This window comes from Peromyscus californicus, unplaced genomic scaffold (genome assembly GCF_007827085.1).
Source record: "Peromyscus californicus insignis strain IS unplaced genomic scaffold, ASM782708v3 Scaffold_10__1_contigs__length_136768540, whole genome shotgun sequence".
NCBI lineage: Eukaryota > Metazoa > Chordata > Mammalia > Rodentia > Cricetidae > Peromyscus > Peromyscus californicus.
Window position 1 is genome coordinate 13020713 of NW_026294391.1, and position 23110 is coordinate 13043822.

The 23110-nt window shown below is 41.0% G+C and overlaps 1 protein-coding gene across 2 annotated transcripts in view; it reads left to right on the forward strand.

Moving 5' to 3' along the window:
• The window catches only part of Clcn5 (chloride voltage-gated channel 5), a 166294-nt gene extending 144845 nt beyond the window's left edge, over positions 1 to 21449 (forward strand). For both annotated transcript variants that reach the window (XM_052750304.1, XM_052750391.1), the window contains 8 exons: positions 3275 to 3397; positions 4063 to 4269; positions 8170 to 8250; positions 8481 to 9023; positions 11423 to 11609; positions 13040 to 13438; positions 13582 to 13798; positions 15492 to 21449. In XM_052750304.1, the coding sequence (XP_052606264.1) occupies positions 3275 to 3397; positions 4063 to 4269; positions 8170 to 8250; positions 8481 to 9023; positions 11423 to 11609; positions 13040 to 13438; positions 13582 to 13798; positions 15492 to 15582 (1848 nt within the window). In that variant the 3' untranslated portion in view covers positions 15583 to 21449. The remainder of the gene's footprint in view (positions 1 to 3274; positions 3398 to 4062; positions 4270 to 8169; positions 8251 to 8480; positions 9024 to 11422; positions 11610 to 13039; positions 13439 to 13581; positions 13799 to 15491) is intronic.
• The last annotated feature ends 1661 nt before the right edge of the window (positions 21450 to 23110 follow it).

Here is a 23110-nt window from a genome sequence, read left to right on the forward strand (position 1 = left end):
GCTGTATATAAAATGATAGCCCAAGGCAGGAGGGAGAGAGCTCTGTAGTTTTATGATGATGTAAGATGGCTCCCTCATGCTGCCCCTGTACAACTAGCCCTTTATTATGGGTCTGTTCCAGCAGTTCCTTGTAAAGCAGAGCTTGAGATTTGCTCACACAACAGATTAGTCTGGCTCTTTTTATGAATGAAATCATTGCCTGGGGCAATAGTCTGTGAAGCTTTCAGAAGCCTTCTCTTGCCAACAGTTTGGCCTCTTGATCTCTGGCCAGTTTCTGTTGCTTTCCCTTTCACTTTGTTTCCTACCTCTGGAGTCCACTTGCTTACAAACTACTCTTAAAGGACAAAGAAATAATTGTTTTCTGAGGACTTAAGATCAAATTCACAACTAAAAACTATAGACTCCTGATTCTTCTTGCCTAGGCCTTTAAATTCTCATAGTGTTTTATGTTTTGCAAAGTCAGAAGTCCATTAAGCTTTGTATCTGTGTCATCTGATGTATAACCCCTGGTGTTTAGTATTCCTTTCTGGTAAAGCATCACTATTTTCCAGCCCTTTAATGTGAATTGTTGTGCGGTATTAGTTTAAGATGTGTTACATTCATTTATGCTGTGGAATGTTTGTTTAATGATGGAAAGATATGTTGCATACTTTTATGTTGCATTTGTTTAACTCTGTAAAGCTGTGTTACTTTGCCTGTTTAAAACACTTGATTGTTCTAATAAAGAGTTGAACAGCCAATAGCTAGGCAGGAGAGAGGGACAGGCAGGCTGACAGGCAGAATAAATAAGAGGAAAAATCTAGGCCTGGCTAGCTCAGTTGGTAGAACATGAGATGCTTAATCTCAGGATCATGGTTTCGAACCCCATGTTGGGTGCCAAAATGTAGGGTTTTTTTTTTTTTTAACTCTTTTGAGGTCCTTCTACCCAGCGCCCAAATAAATACATGGAAACTTATTCTTACTTATGAAAGCCCGGCCTTAGCTTGGCTTGTTTCTGGCCAGCTTTTCTAACTTAAATTATCCCATTTCTCTTTAACTAGGTTTTGCCTCTGGGCTTTTTACCTTTCTTTATTCTATATATCTTTCTTTCCTTCTTACTCCATGGCTGGCTGTGTAGCTGGGTAGCTGGCCCCTGGCATCCTCCTCTCCTCCTTTTCTCACTCCTTGCTTTTCTTCTCTCTTGCCTATATTTTCCCTTCTCTTTATTCTCTTTGTCTGACAGCCCCGCCTATCCTTTCTCCTGCCTAGCTATTGGCTGTTTAACTCCTTATTAGACCAATCAGGTGGTTTAGAGAGGCAAAGTAACACAGCTTCATGGAGTTAAACAAATGTAACATAAAAGAATGCAACACATCTTTGCATTATTAAACAAGTATTCCACAGCATAAACAAATCTTAACATATCTTAAACTAATATCCCACAACAATTAATCATTTTTAGTGCTCAGAACTAAATTTTCTAGATGTCACAGTTCATTATCATACATACATACATATCAAAAGTATATTCTGTCTGTATGAAGATAATTATTCCCTTTTTTATTCTTTGGAGAATCTGGAATTATCAGGGTCAGATAGTTTCTACTCACATACGTTTTTCTGTGTCTGTTGTAACAATTTTCTCTAAGATGTAATCATTAAATGTAGAATATTAGTCTATAGTGATGGTTACTAGGGCAGGGAGGAGTAGGAAATGAGAAGGCAGCCAAAGGTATAAATTGGCAATTAGGTAGGATGGATAAATTTAGAGATCTAATGTACCACATGAGAACTGTAGTTAACACTGAAAATGTACCATTCATACAAAGAAACATAATTATGGAGGATGAATGTTTTATAAATCTCTATGACATTATATATATATATATATATATATATATATATATATATAAAATTTATATATATAAATAAACATCAAGGCCTGGGGCTCAAGAGATGGCTCAGTTGTTAAGAGTGCTTGGTGCTCTTCTAGAGGACTAAAGTTTGATTCTCATCACCCGCAGCCAGTAGCTCACAACTGTCTGTAACTCTAGCACCAGGGAATCTAACATGGTCTGTGAGCACACACACACACACACACACACACACACACACACACAGTTTTTAAAAATAAAATAAAACATGAAGACTAGAGCTGGACATGTTAGCTCATACCTAGAATTCTAGCACTTGGGAAGTGGAGGCTGGAGAATTAACAGTCCATTAGGTGCCCTCTGCTACCTAATGTGTTCAAGACTAACATGGGCTATATAAGATGTCTCAAAGCAACAATAACAACTCAAATAAATAAAAAACACCAAGGCTTGGAGTATAGCTCAGTGGTAGAGCATGTGTTTTAGCATGCATGAGACCCAGGATTAAATCTCCAGAATAAAAAACTGAAACAAAATGAACCTCCCCCCAAATATCATGCTACTTGCCCTAAACATACACAGTAAGCAATTATAAAGAAATGAAACAATGCTTAGGAATTTTAGTTACCACAATCTGTGAGAATTTAACACCAAGTTAGGTAAGGGATAGGAATGTTGAAGCTTGTCATTACTTCACATATGTAGTCAAGGTTCACCCAACCCAGAAACTGGGAAGGCCATTGTAACTCTTGTTAAAAACTTGACATAGCATCATATGTATTTGATGGCAAAACTGACAAAAACACTAACAAAAGGTAAATTGTAACCAGGTATGGTTTCAGCGTGTAATCCCAGTACTTGGGAGGCAGAGGTATGAGGATTGCTGCAAGTTGGAGTCCAGACAGGGCTGTATATCAAGAGCCTGCATCAAAAGCTAAATGAGCACAAAGCTACACAGAGAAACCCTGTCTTGAAAAAAAACAAAAAAACAAAACAAAACAAAAGCTAAATGAGCCTTCTCTTGCCAAGAATTTGGCCTCCTGGTCTATGCCTCTGGCAGCTGGATCTCTGCGAGCTTGAGGCCAGCCTGGTTTACATAGCAAGTTCCAGGCCAACCATAGCTACATAGTGAGATATTCTCTCACTATGTTTTTCAGTTTTCCTTTCCAGCATGTCGACTCTTAGAATCCTTTGAGAGTTTCCTCTGATTGCAGCAAGGCATGTGATTTTCAGTACCAAGAGTGCCTAATGGTGTTTCAGTCGTTTCTCTCATGAATGGCCTGCAAAGAGATAATTAAGCAATTTACTGTTGTCCTTTTTCTTCCCAATCTACTCTCCTAGCACAATGTCACTGAAAAGAGCTCCATTCCCCACCCGGCTGTCTACACTCAAACAGCGTCTGTCCTTTTGTTCTGTTCCAGGGAGCCTTTGCCTACATAGTCAATTATTTCATGTATGTCCTCTGGGCTCTCCTGTTTGCTTTCCTTGCCGTGTCTCTTGTCAAAGCGTTTGCACCTTATGCCTGTGGCTCTGGAATCCCTGAGGTAAGTACAGTATGAACCAATTTTTGCCCAAATGTTCTGTATTCCTGCATATACTACAGCTTGGTGACTATCAATCAGGGTCAGAGGCAGAGAATCTCTAAACTCCATCTAGATTTTCCTTTAAGTCTCCTTTCAGCATGGGTCACAGGATTTGGGCTCGAAGTGGGGAGATGGAGGCCCGTTCCTACCTATTTGGGGCTTAGATTGTTTTACTCGAGCAACTACAAGTAATAGTCACGATGTTCTTTGGCAGGCACTCCAGGCTGTACCTATTCTTTCAAGCTCTTTCTTGAACATTGACCTTATTCTCAGAACATTTTATTACCAGAAGAAATACCTGTTCCTCCTCAGCTGTTCCTGCTTCTCCATCCACACACACTCATCCTTACAATAGACTCTTTTTAGCTGCCACAGGGCCCTTTACTCCCCCAAAGTCCATGGAAGTTGGCAGAATACGTCTGGCTTTCCTAGGTATCTCCTATATTGAGATCTCTCTTGAGACGTGTGTGTGTGTGTGTGTGTGTGTGTGTGTGTGTGTGTGTGTGTATGTGTGTGTGTCCCTTGTTGAGGAGTTATATAGTTCTTGTAAGGGGGTGTAGATTTTAGCTGTTTGGCTTTGTTTATTTACTTAATCTGTATTCAATCTCTCTGTGTTTGGCCTGCAGATAAAAACTATCCTGAGTGGTTTCATTATTAGGGGTTATTTGGGTAAGTGGACCCTGGTCATCAAAACTATCACTCTGGTGCTGGCAGTGTCATCTGGCTTGAGCCTGGGCAAAGAGGGCCCTCTAGTGCACGTGGCCTGCTGCTGTGGGAACATCCTGTGCCATTGCTTCAACAAATACAGGAAGAATGAAGCCAAACGCAGAGAGGTAATGCCACGTGGCCTTACTGGTTTGTTTTCACTCGTGAGCAGAACTACTGTGAATTCAAGTAGCTTTTGGTTCAGCAAGTTCAGTTCTAGGAGTCTGTCTTACAGCCATCCTAGCATGGGTATATGCACAGGTCTCTAGGGATAGCCAACACAGACATGAATATTGTAAAAGTTAAATTGTAAAAAGTTATTGTAAAAAGTAAAATTAGCAAAATGTCCATCAAATAGGGGCTCAATTTTTTTTTAAAAAAACGTATTCTGCTGTATAATAGAAAACTGTACAACCATTTAAAAGAATGAGATGACCCTAAATACAATGACATGGACTGCATGCTAGTTTGTGACTGCTGTTTGTGGGATAACTTGAATACATTTTTTAAAAAAAGTATGTCTATGCACTTATGAAGAAAATATCTAGGGCTTACCCTGCAAACCTTTGGTCCCCAAGAGCCCATTTTTAAAAAAGTGGTACATACTTATAATCCCAGTGCTAGGGAGGGACAGGCAGATCTTTGGGTCTCATTGGCCAGCCAGCCTTGTCTGCTTGGCTGGTACCAGGCCAATGAGAGAGACACTGTCTCAAAAACCAAAGTGGACAGTGCCTGAGGAACAACGCTTGAGGTTGACCTCTGGCCTCCCTTGCACATACTTGCATCTCTACCTACACTTGTATGTCTGCATATATGAAAGTGAACACACAAAATCCCAAAATAGCTGAAAAGAATTTTATTCTAAACTGTAAAAACGCATGCACTTATGTTGGGTGGGAGAATAAGGCAGTAGGAAAGGAGAAGTAAGGACTTGAATTCTTATTATATTTTATGTGTTACTTCTTAAAAAGAAGGCATAGAAAATACTAGACTTTGAGGGACTTGCTGTGGAAGAGTAAATATAAACAGATTCTCCATCTTTTGTTGCTATTAAATGCCACACTTGAATTAGTTCCTCCCTGTGTTAGACCTCTCTCTGCCTGCCTCTTGCTTCAACACATCTAAATGATTTCCAGTGTAGCATCACTGTATGTTTTAGTTAGGGTTGCTATTGCCATGAAAAAACACTATGACCCCAGCAACTCTTATAAAGGAAAACATTTAATTGGGGCTGGCTTACAGTTTCAGGCGTACAGTCCATTAGCCTCATAGCAGGAAGCATGGAGGCATGCAGGCAGACGTGGTGCTGGAGAAGGATCTGAGAGTTCTACATCTTGCAGGCAACAGGAAGTGAAATGAGTGTCAAACTGAGTGAACCTTGAGCAAAGAGCCCTCAAAGCCTGCTCCCGCAGTGGCACACTTCCTCTAACAAGGCCACACCTACTCCAACAAAGCCACACCTCCTAATAGTGCCACTCCCTTTGGCACCACACTGTGAGCATACTCAAATACATCCAGTTGTTAATGTTTACTATTTTAAGGAGGAAGAATATTTTTTTCTTTTTAATTTTTTTGTTAAAAAAAATTTTAACTAATTTTTTGTTCATTTATTTTACATACTGACTACAGTTTCCCCTCCCTCCTCTCTTCCTGTTCTCTCCCCCACCTCCCTTCTACCCCCCTATCCACTGAGGAGGAGGAATATTTTTAAAAATTGTCCTAAGTCATTGGTTACTTTCATCTTGCTATAATTAAGGACCTAAGGAAGCAGTGGTTCTTGTTTTCTTTTCTTTGAGTGGCCTAAAAGTCACAGACGGAATAGGTCAAGGCCCAGATCATTTCATTAAAAAGGACCTCTTATAGAACTGGAATCTAGTGGTGTCTCCTGAAAAGAACAACAACAGCAAAAAGATTAGGCAGAGACTCTGGAAACTGAAAATGCTGAGGTTTTAAGTGTGGAATAAAGTTTCCATTAAATGGGGAAAATAATGACCATTAAGTGGGGAAAAGTTCCTGGGACAGTCAGAAAGGAGAGGAAAATAAGCTGGAGGGACAGAGGGGCATGCGAGTAGCTTGTCATGTGGTGGAAGGACACAGAAGCTGTGTGAAATACAGGAATAATCTGAAGGGCAAGAATAAGTGTTGTTGTTGCTGCCTTTCTATGGATGGAGTTGAGTTTGAAACTAGATTCCTTATAACAGTTGAAATGTTTGTCTGAACTTGCCAGACATGTGTCTGCTTGGACTCTTCTGACCATCTGGATGTCAGTCTGTTTTCTATAACTTAGATAGCCCACTCTTTCTTCTGTCTGCTGGGGCTTAGCCCCAGGGCCTTGTAAAACTTATCTTGTTCTCAGTAGCAGCACAGCATGTTTGTGACCAGTGGCCTTATCACAGTGAGCAGATGGGTAGAAGTAAAGCAGAGCTGCTGCGTGGGAGGGGTGTGGAGATTCCATTCTCAAATATAAAACTCGAGTTTCCCCCCTCCGATTTCATCCTAAACATCCCCAGTGAAATCCCCTTTTATGGGTTGAATTTTTGGCTTCCCTGTCCTTCTCAAATGACAGCCTTTTGAGCTCTGACTTTCCCAAGCCCTCACGGTTAGCACCAGAGATTTTTCTCTTTCCCCTCCTTAATTTCCCCAGATAATCTACCAGTCCTGAAGAAACCTGCCCACATATTTTGCCAAGAAATATTTCATTCTTCAAAATTCTTCCCTTTGTTTAATTTTTTTTTTACTATATGCCTCTAAATCATCTCTTGCTGCAGCTACTAGTATGCAAGGAAATGACGTGTTCCTATGAATTCTAGTCTGTTTGCCACAAGTATGTTTTCTGCACAGTTTACATGCCTACACTTCCCACACAAGGCAGTCCTCTGCAAACACCACTGCAAACTCTCTTTCCTGGTGATGCTTTATTCTCTTCCCTTTCCTTGCTGTCTGTCTTCTTGACCTTTAAAAATCTAGTCTCTCTGTTTGTATTTCTAGAGGCCGTTGAGACTGTAACAGACTAGAGGGTGCAGGCAATTCTAAACTGTAACTTCACTTTTATATCATTAGAGCCTTCCGTAATGTCTCATTAAAATGTTTCCTAACATGTGCTAGGGAGAAAGCCCATGAGGCCTCAACCCTGCACAAAGAACTACATGCAAATCAGGAATGCTGAGAGTGGGAGAAATAGGCTTTCCTAGGGAAGAGCACACCCATTATTTGTTCAATATCAAATAGGCAGCTCTGAGAACATACATACAAGTAACATTATACAGACTGAGCAGGCTATGCTTAGGAATACATATATGTATATCATATATGCATGTAATAAGAATTAGTGAAAAAAGAGGCCATAATTTTGAAGGAGAGCAAGGAAGAGTATATGGGAGAGTTTGGAGAAAGGAAATAGAAGGAGGAAATGATGTAATTATAATTTCAAAAAATAAAAGAAACAAAAAAGTATGCAGGTGAAACACCGCACTGCAAAGTACATTATCTGGGTTTCCAAACTCAAGTTCAGTTGCTGCACCAGGAGGGCTGACAGTCGGAGCCCAATTTAGAATTAAGCACATGCCTCAATCACAAAGTAAAGGCCTTTTTTGTTCAAGCATATGAACCATATATGTATTCAACATCTAGCATACAGTATTTGCTCTCCAAGTAAACAGAAATTGAACCTTACTTTTTATGATATAGAACATGTAAAATTAGTTTTACCCTCTTTTTAAGATTTTAATTATAATGTAATTACATCACTTCTCCCCTTCCCTTTCCTTCCTCCAACTTCTCCCATATGACCTACTCACTCCTCAAATTGATGGTATATTTTTCTTTGATTATTGTTGTTATAAATACACACACAAATATTTAAATATAATCTGCAGAATCTGTTAAATGTTGCTTGTATGAAAGTGGTCAGCTGTGTAAAGTTATTATTTTTTAAAAATTCTTAGTGACTATGAACATTCCTTTAAAAATGTGATTGAATGTAAGAGAGCCATATTATTCAATTGCTGATTTTGCATTTTGGATTGTAGGTCTTATCAGCTGCAGCAGCTGCTGGTGTATCTGTAGCCTTTGGGGCACCTATCGGTGGAGTATTATTCAGCCTGGAAGAGGTAATGACTTCTGTCTGTAAAGCATGTATATGCCTTTGTATTAGAAATCTTAGCCAGTATCTATGTATGTTGCGATCTCTGAGTGTTCTGCTCAACTTGGTCCTTTGGCATGTAACCAGAAATTTCTGGAAAGTTTTTGTCCTTGACTATAATGTCAGCAGCCCCAGCATTTCATCTGAAACAGTTTTTGCACCCTGACCAAGTTTGCTTTCTCCCCTTCTGCCTTGTAGGTCAGCTACTATTTTCCCCTGAAAACACTATGGCGTTCATTCTTTGCTGCCCTAGTGGCAGCTTTTACACTCCGGTCCATCAATCCATTTGGAAACAGCCGCTTAGTTCTATTTTATGTGGAGTTTCACACCCCATGGCATCTTTTTGAGCTTGTGCCATTCATTGTGCTGGGCATATTCGGTGGCCTTTGGGGAGCTCTGTTTATCCGCACAAACATTGCCTGGTGTCGGAAGCGTAAAACCACACAATTGGGCAAGTATCCTGTCGTCGAGGTACTCATTGTAACAGCCATCACTGCCATCTTGGCTTTCCCTAATGAATACACCCGGATGAGTACAAGTGAGCTCATTTCTGAGCTATTCAATGACTGTGGCCTTCTGGACTCCTCCAAGCTCTGTGATTATGAAAACCATTTCAACACAAGCAAAGGCGGTGAGCTGCCCGACAGACCTGCTGGCCAAGGCGTCTACAGTGCTATGTGGCAGCTGGCTTTGACCCTCATACTGAAAATAGTCATCACTATATTCACCTTTGGCATGAAGGTGAGGAGTTCTTCTGGTGACGTCTGTGTGAATGTTCTGTGTGGATGTGGGCTTTGGAGGGCAAAGCCAAAGTATTCTACAGTCTTTGATAGATAGTTCATGTGCTATCAGCTTTCCCAGAAGCCTCTGTGCCTCCCAGTGTTTTCATGACTTGGTGGACAATGATAACTCTGTCTCAAGTTGCTGATACCTATGCTTAGTCAAATGCAAACCTCACTAATGAGTTTTGAATAGAAACATTTTCTTTTTCTGTGTAAAAACATTTTCCCCACAAAAAAGGATAGTTTGTACTAGAACATTTTCTATCAGAGTACAATGTCTGACTAATGCACTGTTAATCTTTATAGCAGTGGTTCTCAACCTGTGGGTCAGAACCCCATGGGAGTTACGTATCAGATATTTACATTACAATTGAGAACTGTAGCAAAATTACAGTTATGATAAAGCAACGAAAATAATTGTATGGTTGGGGTCACCACAACATGAGGAACTGTATTAAAGGGTCATACAGTTAGGAAGGTTGAAAACCACTGCTTTATAGGGTACATGTTAGACTTCATTAGAGAAGCATGGTTTTAGCCTGAACTCCATGAGCTTACCAATGTTCCACCATCTTAAACACATTTTAATGTTTAGCAACTTCATGGAGTCCAACCCAACACACAGCTAAATGACATTTTTACCATCAGTAGCCTTGCTTACTTGGTAACAAGTAGAATTCATCTGCTTCAGAGGTTACGATTAAAATATTAAAATATTTCAGCTATCAAAAATAGATAACACAGACCAGTAAGATGGCTCTGTTGATAACAGTGCTTGCCACTTGAGTTCATTTCCTAGAACCTACATGGTCAAAAGCAAGAACCAACTCCTGAAAGTTCACACACACACACACACACACACACACACACACACACACACACACACACACTCACTCACAGACACACTCACACACCACAATAAATGTAGAAAATAATCTAAGCACATTTTTACAGAGGTCGTTAAAGAAGCTACAGAGGTTGATGTCGTACACTCAAGGAGTAAGTCTAGTGCTCTATAACAAAGTAAAGTGACAGTACTGATCATTTATTGTGTGTTTCAAAAGAGGACTTTGAATGTTCCTAAGACAAAGACATAAATGCTTAAATGATAGATATGGTGGTTATCCTGATTTGATCATTACATGTTGTATACATAGATCCAAATATCACACTGTACTCAATAAATATGTACAATCATTGTGTCCAACTTTAAAAGCAGATCTTAGGATGTGCCATTCTTTACCTTTAATATCAGTTACAATCTTCAAGTTTTAGAAGCAACAAAAACAGAAAATTGGTCAAAGCATTTGTTTCCTCCATTCTAGGTTTTTCTTCTCTTTTGTTTCTTCTCTTCCATACCCTACTACCAAATTGTTCCCTCTCTTCTCCATGGAAAGGCATTGAACCAAGGATATGATGGAGAGCCTGAAAAGTTTCTGGGTGCTTCTTGGGTTAATTTCAACATTGTCGTTTCATTGTTTTATTTAAAGGGAATCTGTAGCCACAGAACAGCAACTTCAGTTGCATTCCAATATCAAATACTATTGAACCATAAGCTGTTCTGATTATGTTTGCTATCATTTCCTTCCTTTAATAGTGATAGTTCATACAAGACAAGAAACAGAACAGGAAGGTGGATGAATGTTCCCTTTGTTTGGTTAAGCATGCAGCTATCACCATTATCTCATTGAAAATTTATGTTTAATCATCTGTTGTGTTGTTATAAGGTAGATGGAAACTTCCTATGCCATCTTTTTGATTTGGGTGATGGGTTAGGACACAATATATAAGTGTCATTAGGAGCATTTTATTTAAATCCCGACACTAATATTCACTAACTCTTGACCTTGGGTAAATGACTTAACTTCTGAACCTTGGGGTCTATCATTTGGGAATAATAATGTCTAATCCCTGGGGTGATTATTGAGCATCTATAAAAATCTTACATGTAGACCATCCAGCATAAAACACAATAGTCAACAAAGGGTAGATTGTTACTGATAAAAATTCAGAATTGGGGGAAATGTCTGCATATATAAGAAATTCCATCTATTTTCCTTTTTCTTTGGGAAAGGCCTAATTTCTGCCTCCAGTTTTGTGTTGGTCTGGAGAGGTCAGGCTCTTGCCTGATGGACCCCCGAATCAGGGTAAGCTTCTTCGACGTCACCCTTGCCTGCACGTCTCAGAGAACCTCTAGTCCCTGTAGTGTTACACAAATCTCTGCAGCCACGTGGTAGCATAGTGCATAGTTAAATTGTCGTTGGCCTGTTTGCTTCGCAGAGGGTCAGTCCTCAAGCCCTTCCATATGCCAAGAAGCACAGCATCTCTTACTGAGTACCTCTTGCTTTCTCTTTGCAGATCCCTTCTGGTCTCTTTATCCCCAGCATGGCTGTCGGCGCTATAGCAGGCCGTCTTTTAGGAGTAGGAATGGAGCAGCTGGCTTACTACCACCATGACTGGGGCATCTTCAACAGCTGGTGTAGTCAGGGAGCTGATTGCATCACACCTGGCCTTTACGCTATGGTTGGGGCTGCGGCCTGTTTAGGTGAGTAGTAGTGTTTGCGTTGGCTTCAAAGAAGTCACCCTGCCAGTGACATACAAATGAAGAGTAATAAGAAATGCCATGGACTGCAACGTGGGTTTTTTCACGATTATCCATTTCTTGTTGAGTTTACTATTTCTCAAACATTTTAAGAAAGATAATTCTAATTTCTCACATAGGGAAGTCATCAGAAATCTGGACATAGCGAGCTGCTTAAGAATGTGTATCACAGTATTATTTATAAGAACAAAAATCAGGCAGGTGTGGTGGCACATGCCTGTAATCAGCCCTTGGGAGGCTAAGCAGGGAGGATCTCAAGTTCCGGGCCTGCCTAACCCACATAGTAAGACCTTGTCTGAAGACCAGCCCAACCTCTGCCCCCGCCAATGAAAAGCCACCTAAATTTGAACATTAAGGAACTTGTGAAATAAATTGTGCTCCAGCCATATATTACATTATACAGCCCTTAAACATGATGCTGTTACGTTTAACATATTTGTGTGTGTGCGCAAGTGTAGGATGCTAGGGATTGAACCCAAGGTGTGCTACTTGCTAGGCAAGCTCTGAGCTATATTCCAGTGCTATATAAACACCACTGAGCTGTATTTCGAGGCTCCTTTCCCTTTTTATTTCAAGACAGACTCTCACTAAGTTCTTCCCGCACTTGCGATCCTCTTGCCTCCACCACCTGAGTAACAGAATTACAGGCCTGGACCACAAGGCCCCTCTGTTATGTTTAGCATCTTTCAATGGGATATTTAAATCTTTTTTCTTACGTTTGTTTTGTGGTGGGAGAGGGGAAGCCTGTGTCCCAGCGTGTGTGTGGAGGTCAGAGGACAACTTGCCAGATTCACGTCTCTCCTTCCACCATGTGGGTTCTAGGCGGTCAAACTTAGTTCATCAGACTTGGCCACACGTAGCCATCTAGTTATCCCAACCCTTTAAATTTTTTTGTTAATATAATTTTAAATTGGTAATAATGTCGAATATTCCAAACAAATAATGGGAGAAAAGTATGATAAGGAACTAAATATAATATGAGCTCACGTATGTAAAAATACATGTTTTTGTATCAGAAAAACTTGAAAATTTTACTCTGCTTGTATATAAATATATGCAGTTTTGAGTTGAAAAAAACGAAAATTTTATTCTGCTTATAGACAGCTAAATTTTCTATGATGAGCATATATTGCATTTACAATTAGGAAAAAGATGAGTTTTTAAAAACTAGAAGGTTGTCTCTACTTTGTTATTTTAAGTACTCTAAGCTTTGTCTGCCATACAGCCTCGCTATAATGCAATCTGGAATCTGCACAATTGTTGGGGAGACCCTGTTCTAGCATTATTTCTAGTGCTTTTTCAGTGAGACCCAGAGCAGTCACGCAATTGTAATGACTCCTGTGCTTTGTTTCCTATGTCTGTTTTCTTTGCAGGTGGGGTAACTCGGATGACCGTTTCTCTTGTTGTCATAATGTTTGAACTGACTGGTGGCCTGGAATATATTGTGCCTCTGATGGCTGCAGCTATGACAAGCAAGTGGGTGGCAGATGCTCTTGGGCGAGAGGGCATTTATGATGCCCACATTCGTCTCAATGGATACCCCTTTCTTGAAGCCAAAGAAGAATTCGCTCATAAGACTCTGGCAATGGATGTGATGAAGCCCCGGAGAAATGACCCTTTGCTGACTGTCCTTACTCAGGACAGTATGACTGTGGAAGATGTAGAGACCATAATCAGTGAAACCACTTACAGTGGCTTTCCAGTGGTAGTCTCCCGAGAGTCACAAAGACTCGTGGGCTTTGTTCTTCGAAGAGATCTCATTATTTCAATTGGTAAGGATTTCAGAAAGGGAATAAAGGCACTTTCTAAGTGTGTGTGAAATCGGGGAGACAAAGGGAAGAGGGGCCTGGTTAAGGGACAGGATGTAGAGCTAGCACTTCAGCTTTCAACTTTTCATTTCCTTCTCTTCACATAGAAAATGCTCGGAAGAAGCAGGATGGGGTTGTGAGCACTTCCATCATTTATTTCACTGAGCACTCACCTCCAATGCCACCATACACTCCACCTACCCTGAAGCTTCGGAACATCCTGGATCTCAGCCCCTTCACTGTGACAGACCTTACGCCAATGGAGATCGTAGTAGATATCTTCCGCAAGCTGGGACTGCGCCAGTGCCTGGTTACACACAATGGGTGAGCACCCTTGAAAAAAGGCAGTTTGGATTGTGGGAGAAACTGAATAGAGAGATAAGAGGGAGAACCTGAATTTAAATAAACACTTTTAGGCCTTTTTGAAGCTCCAAGAAGAAGGTAGATGTGATGAAAGGGCCTTGTTTGACAGATGCAAACTATTAGTTGAACATTATCAGTAACTCAGTTTCTCCTCTACCAAGAAAGGAACTGTGCTATTGTGCACAGGCATCACTGAGATTGGAATGGTATCAGAGATGTACAGTGGTGCCTCCAGCCCTTGGAACATACCTTCACAGATCACCACCAGAAGCCTGAATCTGTGGCTAGTAGTGACCTTCATATATACTGTGTTTGTTACTGTATATATCCCAAACCTATAAGGAAGCTTAATTTATAAGTCAGATGCAGTCAGAGAGCAAAAATAATAAATATGAATTAGAACAATTATAATACACTGCCATAAATGTTTTGTGAATGCAGAGTGTCCCCTCCTTTTAAAATACCTTACTATATTGTTTTAGACTATGATTGCCCTTGAGTAACCAAAACCATGGTTACAGGGGACTGCTGACCGGGGTGGTGGCACTTATTAGTAATCCCAGCACTTGGGTAGTAGAAGCAGGAGAAGCAGTTCAAGGCCAGCCTCAGCTATGTAGCGAGTTTAGGTCCCCCTGGTCTAGATGAGACTCTGTCTCCAAAGGAAAGGAAGACTATTGTACTTGACACTTATAACCCCTTGTTAGTCTTTGAAGACAAAGAACAAATTTCCAAGTTTCAGTGAGGTCTGTCTACAGAAAGGGCCCCTGGTCAGATAGATGGTAGGGTAGGCTGTAAATCACAAGTCTTTGAACTTCCAAGCCCAAGGCTCTCTCTCTTCTTCCTGGAATACATCTTGTCCAGTAAAGAAGCCCTGCTGTTGTTATTGGAAAAGAGTGCAGGCTAAGGAGAGGGTTGGAGGGTTTTCTTGTTTTTAGCACTTTATCTTAACCTAACAACTCTATAAGAACTCCTCCTGCTTCTAAAATTTGGAAGTGGCATAATAAATAACTTACAAGAGCTAAGTCAGTAAATAGACTTTCTCTAGTAGGTAGGTGTCTGTTCAGCACTTACTGAAACCCTAACTCATGTAAGAAGATTCTCCATGAGATTCTGGGAGACATGAAAGTGAACAAGCCTTTCTCTGTCCTTGAGTAGTGTGTATAGTTATAGGGACGTCAGGAACACACAAGTGATCATAGGGCAACAGCAAAATAATAATAATAATAATTATAATAATAATAATAATAATAATGACTGTGGAAGAGCCTGCACAGAGCATGCCATTGCTGGGGGCAGGGCAGAGTCGTCTCAGCTGCTTCACAGGACCAGGGATGTTTGGGGGTGGGGCAGCATTTGAACTGGGCTGCAGGAAGTAGATAAGATTCATAGGTTTGGAGAGTAACATTTAAATCAGGAGAAAATGTGGGACCTGAGACCTGATGTAGAAGTGTCAGTGTTTTCAGGGACATATGCATTGCTCCATTTGTCTGGAGTATATATACATCTTACTGTTAGTTCATCATTCTCTAAGCACAGATAGTGATGAAAGACAAAGTTGAGAAGGATTGAGGAGAACAAGCATCACTTTTAGTTAAGAACACTGTTTTTTCACTGTACGCTTATTTGGGTTTTGTTTTATGTTTTTGTCTTTCAGGCGCTTACTTGGCATCATTACCAAAAAGGATGTGTTAAAGCACATAGCACAGATGGCAAACCAAGATCCTGATTCCATTCTCTTCAACTAGAATCATGGGGTTGTTTGGGATATGAAACAAGGACATTGCGGACCATGGATATATTTTGTTAACTGGGTACCCAAAACACATTTCCCATATTTGGATGGTGAAGTCATATTAGTGTGTTGTCTGTTTCCTACAAGTTAACCAGTTGCACTACGTAATTTCTGGAAATGAATCTCTCTAGGAGAAAGTACAGTTAGGCTTATGTGATACTGCATTAGGAAGGGTTCACGAAAGAGAAACGAGATTGCTATGGTTTAATTATGTTTCTTCTTTAAAATTTTTTTTTAATTTAAAAATAATTGTTAGCCAATATGCAATCACTGAAAACTATGCAAGAAAAATTCCAACTATTCTGACATATAGCCTGCAGGAAACTCATGAATGCGTTATATGTGGGGAGGACTCTAACTGTCATTGGTGGAAGATGAAGTGTGAACTAAGGGGCTTTGCCTTTCAAGCTACAGAAAGGAAAGCCAGAAGGAAATAGCAATGGCATTTTTCAGACTGTGAAGATTCAGTTAAATTCTTATTCCTGTTACAGTATTTAGCGTTATTAGTTTGTTACGTTTACCTTTTCATTAGAAGACAGTGCTGCTCTGGTTAATCTCCTCCAAGTGAAGTAGAGGACTTGACCTTTAGAGCCTGCTTGTCCTGGTCTTTTGAAGTGCACAAAATTAAGTTACAGAGCTTTCTCCTTGGCTGCAGAAAGGCTAATTCTCCAATGGCAATGCTAGCTGGTAGACAAGGACTTTGTTAGCAATTTGTTACTAGCTAGGAATTCTTTCTTCTGGTTTTCTTGAAATGATAAAGTTCTGAGCAAAGTCGGTGACTAGGAATTTCACATTTTTGTGAAGTCCTAACCAAATGTCTTACCCAGATGCCACCTCCATGGATGATGGTGCTTTAGGCTTCTGGAATAAGTGAGAACAGTATATGGAACCGAGCCTAGGCTGAATACTGGTAAAGCAGGGGAGATCCCTTTAAAAAGACCACCAGTACTAAAATAACTGGACACCTGTGCTCCTCCCAGTGTGGAGTATGCAGAACAAGCCGTTGTTCCTGTGAGCATGAAGGAGGCTTGAGATACTTCTACATGTCTTGAAGGAACTGGAACAGGATAGGCGACTGCAGCTGCCTTGAGGTACCATCCTTAGATCCAACTGAAATGCAGAGCTATCCTAAAACCTAGGTGTATGGATGAGGCCTGATGACACCAAAGGTGCTTGTACCCAGTTAAAAAGGTGCCTGTCTCAATTTCCTACCACAGCTGTGGCAGTTTAAACAAAATCACATTCTAGAAACACCTGGTGGAATTCAAGAGCCACCACCAGCATTCCAGCCACTCTCATTTTCTATCATTTTATCCATGTGCAATTCCTCTCCCTCCATTCTGTTTGCCTTTCTTCTCAGCACGGACTCCTCTGTAGGATGGAGCAGTCTGCTTAGTTAATCATTCCTAATGACAAAAGAGCCCTACTAGGGCTAGTTGAATTGTAAGCCAAGGCTTAGCAGTCTCGCAGCACTCGGACTAGAGGTGACATTTTTTTGTTTGCCATGTGGCCCTGTTGCTGCTGCCATGCCTCCATTTCAGTGTCAGCTGCCCATAGCAGTGAGGCCACATTGTTGGGTAAGAGTTCAGCCTTGTTCATCTTACACGTCTGTCCCTAATTCTTCCTACTGTCCTGTCCTTCTAGCTCAGAATCAGCGGCACTTGGCACATTCCTGTGTGTAACCCACCCCTCCCAAGCAACTCAGTGTACCTCATTTTAAACGTTGTTGATCCCCGAGTCAAGGACTTTTTTTTTAACCCCCTGTTCTTATCGTTCCAAAATCAGAAATTCTTTTATTATCCAGGACTGAGTCGCCAAAGCATATTTTGATTTTTATCTTTACTATATATATCAAGGTAGTCACCAGAGTTTTCTCCTTTTAAATATATGGCTCTGGCATTTTAATGAAAAAAGAATGCTTTGGGGTACATGGTATCATAATCATGGCTCTGTGACTTGGTGTCTTGTTCCTTCTGTGCCACTGCATTCTTTGTATCAGATGAGATCCTGCCTGGCCACCCAGTGTATTGTGTGCAGATCAGAGTTCTTGTCTGTATACTTCAGGGTCAGTCAGTACCTTTTTGATTAGTGATGCTTCCTCACTAAAGTTGGCAGCACAGGCCAGGTCACTGTGCCTGGTATTTGATGGCAAGGGAAGGAAGGTTTGGTCAGATCTCCTAGAGCAGCAGTGGCATGGATCTTGTTTGCCTTCCAGTTGTTGTCTTCATTATACACAGACGAGCCAGTGTTAAGGTGCTACTTCAGAGACTAAATCTAAGAAATCAGATAACACTGTGCGAATGGATGCTGTCCAGAGGCTAAGCACCTATGGGCCCTCCAGATAATTGACATTGTCCCTTTGATACCTCACTCCTTAGAAATATCATTCATTAACCTCAGTTTCTCAGGAATCCTTGTAGCTGGTATGCTAGAAATAGCTGTAGGGTATGGTGTCCATTGTATGTCCAGTCTTAGGGTTTAGCTCAATGGTTGCCTGGTTCTTACTGGAGTACTCTACAGGATTGCTAGCCTAGCACCTGGACACACAGTGGTTCTTGTCTTGAGGTAAAGGGAAGTTCTTTCTGTCATCGCCATTCCATTTCATCACTTAGATAATCCTAAAAACAAAACAAAACAAAAATAAAAAAACAAATTGAATATAGGGCAGTCTGTCAGTAGCCTCAAATGACTACATACCTCAATGGTAAAAAACTGGATAATTTAAGATTTTAAAATGAATTGAGACAAGTTTATTTTGGTACTGGAAAAGAAAATAGCCTGATATAAGGAAAGCGTTTACAGAAGAACACCAATAAATGCCTCAAGAGTGTGAATTTTCCAAGGAAATATATCTGGAGGAAATCTAGCCATGAAGGGAGTTCATGGACCTGTAAAAGTCTAAACTGCTAAATTTTATACCTTCACACCTTCAATGGAAAGAACTTAATGTAGTTGCGAGAGCGTGCGCAGTGAGCTCAATTAGAGATAGCAAATGGGACTGGCAATGTGAAAAAAGCTGTTCCGGAGCATGTGTACTTCTATTTGCAGCAGCCTCCTCTCTCTGGCCCCAGTGTCCTGGAGCAGCCAAGCTGCAGAGTAGAGTTGATGGAGTCTACAGAACAGAGCTCCTCTGGTGGATTAGCTGGAATTGATGAGACTTGGAATTGGCCAGCTGGCAGAGCAAACAATTAATTTGCTGGTTTAACTGCAAAGCAGGCCAGTTGTTCTGGCACTAAAGTCTAGCTCTAAACTCATTACAGGAAGAGCAGGAGCCTTTGTAAAAAGATCAGTCTCTAAATGTGTGGGCTCGACTTTACTGTTCTAAAATGTTAATCTTTACAACCACCTGTCTGGGTTCCCTTTAGGGGGACGGGGAGGCACTGAAAATGATGACAGGCCTGCTTAACAAAATGTGCATCATGCCAGGTATGAAGAAAGCCATCCCGAGTCCCAGTCCATGTATCTTGGCATAAGGTGGACAGAAAAAGTTTAATTATGTGCCTCAAAGGGAGAAAAAGACAAATCATCCTCAAGTCCAGGATTCCCAAACTAGCACCTCAAAGCACCATTTGGCTTCAGGACAGTCTAGTTTTGTGGAAAGGGTCAACATAAGACATTTACTTAAGGAGGAACATACTATCTGAGGGTCTAGATGATGATGTTCTACCGTTTTTGTTTTAAGCCGCCCTACTATGACCTTATTCTATATTGGAAATATAGCTCTTTTCTCATTGCAGCTCAGAAGCTGTGTAGGTTTGGAGATAAGTGGGCACAGCAGAGCTGGGCAATTGCTGAGCTTTGCTTCAGTTTCAGCCATTTGTTCCAAGGAGAGAGGTTCTTGGAAAAACGTGTGTTAGCAACTTTAAGCAACTCCCTGTACATATGCTGGCCACATTCTCATTGCTAAGCATCTGCATCTGGGCAAAGTTATGAAGAGATGAAGGGTACAAAATGAATTTTTCCATGATGTTAGTATGATTTTGCCAAATCCTCCAAGAAGGATGTGATGTGGAGTTTTCCTTCTTTTTCTTTTTTTCTTTTCTTCTTCTTCTTTTTTTTTTTCTTTTTTTTTGCATGGGGCCTATCAGGTTGCCCAGCCCAACCTTACGGTCAAAAATTCCTACCTCTAAGTTGCTACCAAAGGGTCTTTGGCCTGCATGTGCACACTTGTCAAATGAATGCCCTGGCTAAAGTTTGGCCTTTTGAGGAGAAACAGTGATGGTACATACAAGGCAAAACCCGCAATCTTTCTCTGCCTCATTTCTTTTGCTCCCAAATTCAAATCTCTCCCCATGTTTATGAGCATGTTGTCTGAATATGGACTTTGGTGGGTAGGGAGAAGTTGACCCTGAGAACGGAGAAGGGCAACTCCTCTGTTGATGAGGCCATTGACAGATTGCTTACTCCACAGTAGGGGCCAAAGCCAGCAATCCTTACTGGGAGTGTCGAGAGCTTTAGCTGTGTTAGATATTAGTCCAAATGTGCTGGAATTTGGGGTAGTGTAGGATTCCATGAGAAAAATGTCATTTAGTGAAATGGGGAAGAAGGCAGGACCTGTGATGGTTTTTTTTAATTAAAGTGGGAGTGTTCACCTTGCTGTCAAGTAGAGGGTACCTCAGAATATATGATTCTTCTTCCCTCCACTCACTTTCTTGCCTTTCCTTTCTTCTCCATTGTCCTGCCTTTTTAGTATTCAGCCTTTTATATAAGTATTTACTTTTTTTTACTATATATTTGGTCCTTTGGGACTGTGTGATGATTAAATTGTACCATTCAAGATAAAATTATATGTTTAATATTTTATTCTCTAAAATTGTCTTTTGAAGCTATGCTGCTATCCAGGTACAGGTCAGAAAGGAAATGGGCCTGATAGCATCTTGGTCATGTCACCAAAGGGTGACTATAATGTCATGATGATGACTCTTCTTTATTTGACCAAGGCCAGCCTCCTGTTTATACCTCTGCCCATTCATTTCTGGCCATGGGAAATATACCAGCTATTGGGTGAGCCATTGAAGCCAGGAGGACCAGAAGGGCCAGGATCCAGCCCATGAGCACCACGGGAATTTCTCTGTAGGAAGCTCATTTGTAGGGCTGGCTTCAGTCGCAGTAGCCAAAGAAAATCTGTCTGACTGGACATTTTAATTGCTAAGAGTTGGTCAAAGTTCAGCTGAAGCTAATGCATAGATATCTGTAGTAGCTTGGCATCCAGACATGAGCTTCAACCAAAGCTAATAAAGCCCAAGTTTCCACAGGAAGCTTGGTGCTGAGCTGTTCAGATCAGTCATTTACCAGAGTGTTGCCAACCCTTCAGCCATGCTTTTGTAGCTTTATCCTCACCTGCTTATATACCCAGCCGGATCCAAAGCTGTGGCTTACTGCTCACTTTGTTCTGCTCCCTGGTCATGTATAGTGACATAGTGTAAAAAGGAAAACATGGATTGGGGAGTTAGGTGACCTGGTTTGTATTCCCTATGCTTCTACTAATTAGCCTCAAGATCTTAACCGCTCTGTGCCTCAGTGTTCCCATCTGCAAAATGGGGATAGTGTAAATTGCCCTACCTACCTCACAGGGTTGTTGTGAGGATAAACTGAGACAATGAATGGAAAGCACTTTGACAAGTAAGTGCTATGCAAATTGTAAGAAAATGGAAACAATCACGTTCAAGGCAATGGAACGGACATTAGCAGAAAGGTTAATGGGATTGTCCAGCCCTTTCTCTGTGTGGCTTATACCTAGGTTGCCATTGCTTTATACATTTTCACTTAGCACAGATTTGTAATTATGCATGTAATAAAGCACAGCCTTATTCAACTTGATTCTAGTATGTTTTTGAAGACCCTGAACTTCAAAAGTGTTGACTTTTCTTTATCATAAAAGAAAACATGAGGACATGGTGTGGGGTCTGTGGAATGGTTTAAAAAGCAACTGTGGGGTTGGAGAGATGGCTCGGTGGTTTAGAGCACTTGTTGCTCTTGCAGCAGACCCAGGTTCAATTCCCAGCACTCACATGATGGCTCACAACCATCTGTAACTCCAGTTCCAGGGGATCTGATGATCTCTTCTGGCCTCCACAGACACTAGGTGTACACATGGTGCACATACATACATGCAGGCAAAACAAAATAAGTCTAAAAAATTTTTAAATTTTAAAGCAACTGAAAACCACTACTATCAGACTCACATCTTTAAAATGTTGGTGAAATACTAATTATTACACTTACAGATTTAGTGGTATGCTCCCCTCCCCCCAGTTCTGGGGATGGACTCTAAGACCTTGAATACTCTTAGCAAAATTTCTACTATTGAGCTGTATCCCCAGCCTCAGCCTCAGTACTGATTTTTAAAAATTTTTTAATATAATTTATTTATTTTTATTTTATGTACATTGTTGTTTTACCTGTGTATGTCTATGTGAGGGTGTCAGATCTTGAAGTTACAAAAAGCTGTTAGCTGCCATGTGGGTACTTGGAATTGAACTCAGTCCTCTGGAAGAGCATTTAGTGCTCTTAACTGCTGAGCCATCTCTCCAGTCCCTGGTTTTTACTAGAAGGAAACAAATGAGGAGCACCTGGTGTTTATGAGGCACTGCTGATACCTGGATACCCCATTTATTCTGGCCGATTACATGCTGTTATCTTGTGATGACATGAGAGTGAGCTTGGAGCTGCATTTTTTCTCTCTGAATTCTCAATCATGTAGATGGTAGACTTTGGCAGACTAATACAGTTGCTTCAGATGAGGAGTAGGATGGGTGATTAAAATGTTTCCCCGGGGTTGGGAAGATAACTTAGTATTTAAGAGCATGTGCTGCTCTTGCAAAGGACCTGGACTTGATTCTGATTCTGTTCCCAGCACCCACATCTGGCAGCTCACAGCCAGCTGTAACTCCAGCTCCAGGGAGATCCCATGCCTCTGGTCTCCCTGAGCACCAGCACTCATGCAGAAACTCCAACACACAAACAAGTTTAAGAAATATTTTTAGTGTTGAGCAGTGTTCACCTGTGAATACCACCCACCCTTCTCAGTAGCCTGTTTACAGTATGTTGACAATAAAATGCCTTTGATGAGGAACCCTTCAGAGTGGCCATGTAAATTAAAGAGGGGTGGAGCATGGAAAAGTGATTAGATATGCAACACTTACTGCCACGCCTCTGAAACCTAGAAAAGAAAAGAAGGCTATTCTTTGAACTATGGTTTCTCTCCTCTTTTTCCTGTAGCTGACTCCTTAGGCCCTACTCCTTCCCTCTTTCAGCCAGATACTACCTGTAAGGCAGTTTACATGGATCCCAGTTTTATTCTGAGAGTTTCTCTATGATGAGGCTGGAGAGAAGGCTCAGTGGTTAAGAACATTCATTGCCCTTGCAAAAGACATAAATTTGATCCACACCACCAATGTCAATGGCTCACAACCTCCTATTACTCCGGTTTCAGGGGATCCTGATGCTCTCTGGCCACTGCAGGTACATGTACTGTCTTA